Consider the following 5330-nt stretch of genomic DNA (forward strand, 5'->3'; position numbering starts at 1 on the left):
GGTGAGGATTATTTTTCTAGGGCTGATTTGGTGACCTGGGATCACGGGAGGATTGGAGGGGATTGAGGGAGAAATTAGTTCATTTCCCTCTCAATCCCCTTGAATACTTCCGTGATCCACTTGTCACCAAATCAATCCTTATGGAGCTGTGACAGCTCATTTATTTTGCTAGACCACGAAGGTTGTTTTCAACTTCTGTCAGCCATAGGAGGATGCCGTTGAAGCTCATGTACAGTTGACGCACTGATAATTGTGGCCTAGAGCAGTGGTTCGTGTGGGATTTTTGTTTCGGCTGGCTCAGGTTGTCTATGGGTTCTGTAAGTCATTGAATGTTAGATTGCATTGGTGCACTGTCGGTAAAAATGTACAGAGTTTTTTTTTTGCTGGTCACACTCTGTATTGGCTACGCTAGCTACATCTGTGATTGTAGCATTTTCAATGCTACTTTAACACAATTGCTAATGGTGAGTGGCTGTTATCTATTCGTTAATCGTTATAATCGTGAGTACCTGTTTTTAGTTTCCAGCGTGTGCAATTCGATACCACATGTCCCCCACCCGCAACACAAACATACAGCAGAGCGCAGGATGTTTTGTGCACAGGTCGGGCGCTAATACACACTAGAGCTCTCTAATGGTGCATCCGAGATGTTATTGGAGAATACAATGGTTAGTTTCTATCGCAGCATAGTTGAGCTCTGTCATTCACCGGAGAGATGCACCGGAAAGTGAGTATAGAGAGGGTTAGTTTGGTGCACAAAACACTGCGCTGCTACATGCTTGTGTTGATGTTGCCCTGTGGCCACGGACTTCGACTGAAGTTGAGAGGTGCAGGGCACTCGTTCAGTCGACATTCACAAACAGCAAAGCCGCACGGGCATCCAGATTCCGGCATAAAGCCGGAACGGAAACTACACGAGAACCAACTGTTGCTTTGTAGGTTCATTTTAAAAGAGTTCTTAACGCAGCTTTCTTTCCCTGGATAAACATAGTCTAGCACAAAACCGTATACGGTAACAAAGTACGCAAGGGATCCAACTGGTCAGAAAGGAAGCGGTCCTCGCAGCTTGTTAGCAATGTGTAGGATGTGGTCGATGTTTGTGGGTGGGTAGTTCTGGAGAAGCTTGAGATTCGCAGTGAAATCGCCAGCCAAGAGCCTTCTCCGGACAAGAATTAGCATCGCGCAGCAGACCCGCAACAACGTAGCCTGCACCCCGAACAGAAGGGTTTAGTCCAGGTCCAGCGTGCTTTTGAAGCACAATCTCATGGCGTAAGACCAAAGATCGCGTGGTTCCCTAACCTGAGGCCCCTCTGGGTCGCCCAACAGTGTGTCCCACAGGCTGAGGCAGTCACGGAACTGGAACTCCTGCGTTAGCAGCAAGGTGATCCATCTGAATGCGTAGAACTGTGGATTGACCTGGGATGCCAGACAAGCATGCGTGAGGCTGGAAACACAGGTACCTGTAACGACATGCTGATATCATCGACTAGAAGAAAGAGCTCTTTGTATAAGATACCTTGGTTACAACTTCTAAATGCCGCCAGAGTTCCTCGTCGTGTCTTCTCAGAAGCTGTGATAGTGTAGTAATTGTGGAGCGTATGCCAACCACGCTGTTGTCAAGTTGCTTGCAAAAGTTGTCTCGGAACCCGCTAAGCAGCTCGACAAAACAGAAGAAGGCATCTGGCTCTGCTAAAGCCTGTTCACAGGTAAAACATGAGACAATTATGCTCATCTACGTATTATAATAAAGCATGATGTATATATCTGCCTTCACATATTTCAGAAGAAAAAAAACCCTCTGGGGACAGTGCTGCACCAGGATTAGTTTCACACTCCAACAGGCATATCATTTATCATTATTTACCCATACATGCTACGTTCACAGAAATTTAATGTCATAAATGTTTGTACTCTCAGAATAATCAGAATAAGTGGACTTACAGCTTGACTTTGGTCAGGGTCATTCTTGAAAACATAATAGAGAGGTGCCAAAACCTCATTCATTCCTTGTACATATCTTATACCCGGATTCAATTTTGCAAATATTGTAAGTATACGCTTTAGTGACTCCTAGAAACAAAACATATTGCATTAGAAAAACTGAACAATGTTACTGACAACAAAAAAAAAGTGATCCCATGTCAGGGAACACACCTACCTGATTAGACAGCGAATCTGAAGAGTCCCCATTGAAAAATTCCATCTCCGGATGAGTGCGCTTAACATCTCTATCAATCTGCTCTACAATCTCAGACTCCTGAAGTATTGATAGTCAGTATTTTCAGTAGTGCAAACTGTAGAAGAGATATCCACAACAAAACTTGACTAACCAACAGTGAAACCAAAGGGAAATCTCTTAGTACTCAACAGAAAAGCACTAGCAAACTGCAATATCAAATCAAACTAAATTACAGCTGTAGCAAAAATACAACGAAAATCAGCAAGCAATTCATGTATCAATTAAGTTCATGAGAATTAAATTAGCATGTTGCTTTATGGCCAACTCTCCAGAAGTCCAAATACAGAAATTCACACCAAATATTTTACTTTTATAATGAAATATGGGGAAGGTTAGGCAGATTTTAGAAACACGATGCAGGACTAGATCAAATAAAAATTTAGAATCATCATGAAGTTGGTTCACATTGCAAGAGGTGTTCGATTCCATAGTAATGCTTGTTATTTCATAGACCTAAGACTCTAAGAGCCTGCAAAAAAATATGTGTACATAACCTACTTCTTAGCATAGAAAATATGGTACATATGAGCACATGAGAAAACAGCAAGCAATTATTAATTTTAGGTAAATTTACCTGGAAGTATTGGTTCCAAACACTAGTTTTCCCAAGGCTTAGAGGATGCTCATCACGAACGATTTCCGCCCTTGGTAGCACACCGGTGCCTTCAGCATTATGTTCCTCTCTTTCAGAAGCTGTCATTTCCTCCATTCTTCGAGTAACTTCTGACTGACCAGAGCATAAATGTATTACTACAGAGTTGGATAAAGGAACAAAAGGCTTCCTCAAAATAAACAAATTAATGAATCTGCAATAATGAACAAGAATGTTCATAATTAGTTGCTTTGTCCACAAGTGTAACAGTTTACTTCCCATGAAATAAAAGCTTCATGTATTCCTGATGAATGAGGCTCCATATATTCTTAGAAAAATTATATGTGCATGCATCTGAAACACAAAATAATTCTTGTAACACTACATGCATCAAGCACTTACAGGATTAACCAGAAGTTCATCTTTGAAATCACAGTATTGGGACCTCTTTTTCTCCAGTTCATACGGCCATAGAGCACGATCAGTTGGCACATATCCCAAGAGAAGCTGCTAACTATCAAAAAAGTCAAATAAATTTGTAGTGTACAGAACATGGAGAAAATTTGTAGACCATAACTACCCACCATCCTACAAGACCAGGCAAATGTCCATCCAGTTTACCTAAACACTAGCAGTTTGTTCTGAGATTTTGTTTTACTGAATCACAAACAGAAGTTATCCATCAAAAATCAAAGTCATTACATCACAGTTCCAAAAGAAGTCATGCAATGAAATACGATTCAACACAAGTAATAAAAAAGACATGACAAACTGACAAAAGTCCAAGCACAGAAAACAAAATTCTCATAATCGCTGAGGTGCTAAAATATGTGGCTGCAGTTTCTGCAGAATCAGTAGACCTCAATATCATGATGTAGTACTGCCATTATGCCTCTGCTCTTCTTATTATTAAGCTTAAAATATACACTGAACTAAAAACAAATGGAATTATGATCAACCCAGCTAACAGAGTGCTTGAATAATATCAAACCAAGTGCTGAGCAGTTCTTCAGCAACGGGCAAACAAGAAAAAAAGCAAATAGGATAGAATTTATGTGAAAATAAAAACATCAGAAGCACACACAAAATAAACCTTGAAAAACACAAAGTGTTCTAAATCAGAAGAAACTTGCACACTGAGGTGTGATTTATCTCATCCATTTGACCTGAGAGATTTTGATATTTGGGACCCAATTCACAGGCCTTTCAAGATTTGACACCCCTATCATAATGACATGTGAGGACACTGTGACTGTGAGTCAACATAGACTACTGATTGAAAGCATGCAAAAACCTTACTTCGTCAACATAGACCACTTATACAGTTATACCTATAACTTCATGAATGGTTGAAACTAGTACAGGGGTCATCAACATAGGCAATGCCATTTCTCTAGCTAGGGAGTGATAGAGAAGCACTCGGTCAGGGTATAAATGCAGTTACGCAGTGAATTGAGAAGATCATGGGGTGATCCTCGGACCTTCCAGACGATGGGCCGAATACCAGCGGCGTCGGGCACGCCCTGGCATGCGAGCCTCCGGAGCTCTGCCAGATCCACCACCTTCCTATCCAGCTGCAGCGCCGCAATATGCAAGAATACAAACAACCCAATTGAGCTTAAACTGCTGCCCAACTTAACACCCAGTAAAAACTCCATCTCCACCCCCGAGAGCAGCAGTACTCACCGCGACTTTGAACTCAGCGACGAGGTGGGCGCACGACGGGGCGCCCGCGCCCTTGCCTTCGTCGTCTGAAACATCGGCGTCGCGTGGGGCGTTGGGAGGAGGGATGGGAGTCGGATCCCGCCGTGGCTGGGGAGGGGGCAGAGGAGATGGTGGCGGCTGAGGGGGGGACGGTGCCGTGGGGGGAAGGGAGCTGTGGCGTGGAGACGGCGGAGGCGCAGACCAGATCGGGCTGTTCAGCCAATCTGGGACGGATTTGCGTCTGGGAGTGTCGCCGTCGTCCATGTCACCGGCGGCGGCACCGCTGGCTGGCGGGGTTTTAGGAGCGGGACTCCGGAGATGGGGCAGCGGCGGTTGGTCTCTGTCTCGGGTGGGGTGGACCTGGACCGGCCCGGTGCCAAGCGGCTGTCGGTTCCCCTCCTTTTTGTCTGAGCAAGATTAGGCAGAAAGAAATACAACACGATGACATATTAATCGACTAATTTCGCATATATTTTAATACCCACTTCAATCTAAATTATAGATTATAGTACCTCCATTCACAAATTTATGACATTGTTGATTTTTTTCGAAAATTATAACCACTTGTCTTATTTAAAATATTTATTTAAAAATATAAAATTTTAAGTCAAGCATTGACTATATTAAGTGATGAAATAAATCACAACAAAATAAACAATAACTCATTATTTTTTGAATAAGACGAGCGGTTAAAGTTTTTTAAAAGTCAACGGTCTCATATATTTATAAACGAAGGGAGTACGTTATTTAAACATTTTTAAATGTGTGTTTGTTATATTTAATAAAAATAATATA

General features: G+C 42.4%; 1 protein-coding gene across 3 annotated transcripts; it reads right to left on the minus strand.

The window, feature by feature from the left end:
- Positions 1–717: 717 nt before the first annotated feature.
- Positions 718–4954, minus strand: LOC100272273 (uncharacterized). Of its 3 annotated transcripts, none has more exons than NM_001146761.1 (9): positions 4518–4883; positions 4313–4405; positions 3234–3338; positions 2814–2966; positions 2159–2257; positions 1942–2070; positions 1517–1696; positions 1300–1416; positions 718–1206 (listed from the first exon to the last, which is right to left on the minus strand). In NM_001146761.1, exons 1-9 carry the CDS (start codon positions 4797–4799, stop codon positions 1042–1044), a joined length of 1323 nt encoding a protein of 440 aa, NP_001140233.1. In that variant the 5' UTR covers positions 4800–4883; the 3' UTR covers positions 718–1041. The 3 variants fall into 3 exon arrangements, with proteins under 3 accessions (NP_001140233.1, XP_020400509.1, XP_020400510.1); XM_020544920.3 differs by having other exon boundaries at positions 829–1206; positions 2814–3045; positions 4518–4954; XM_020544921.3 differs by having other exon boundaries at positions 829–1206; positions 2814–3045; positions 3234–3345; positions 4518–4954.
- Positions 4955–5330: the final 376 nt, after the last annotated feature.

Source organism: Zea mays, chromosome 10, assembly GCF_902167145.1.
Source record: "Zea mays cultivar B73 chromosome 10, Zm-B73-REFERENCE-NAM-5.0, whole genome shotgun sequence".
Taxonomy (NCBI): domain Eukaryota; kingdom Viridiplantae; phylum Streptophyta; class Magnoliopsida; order Poales; family Poaceae; genus Zea; species Zea mays.

Bases quoted from the DNA above. Each gene is read 5' to 3' on its own strand.
- LOC100272273 (NM_001146761.1), bottom strand. From the start codon at position 4,799: ATGGACGACGGCGACACTCCCAGACGCAAATCCGTCCCAGATTGGCTG. The intron at 4,406-4,517 runs GTGAGTACTGCT...GCGGCGCTGCAG, and splicing joins TCGCTGAGTTCAAAGTCGCG to CTGGATAGGAAGGTGGTGGA. The intron at 2,258-2,813 runs GTAAATTTACCT...TCAATACTTCAG, and splicing joins TTTGGAACCAATACTTCCAG to GAGTCTGAGATTGTAGAGCA.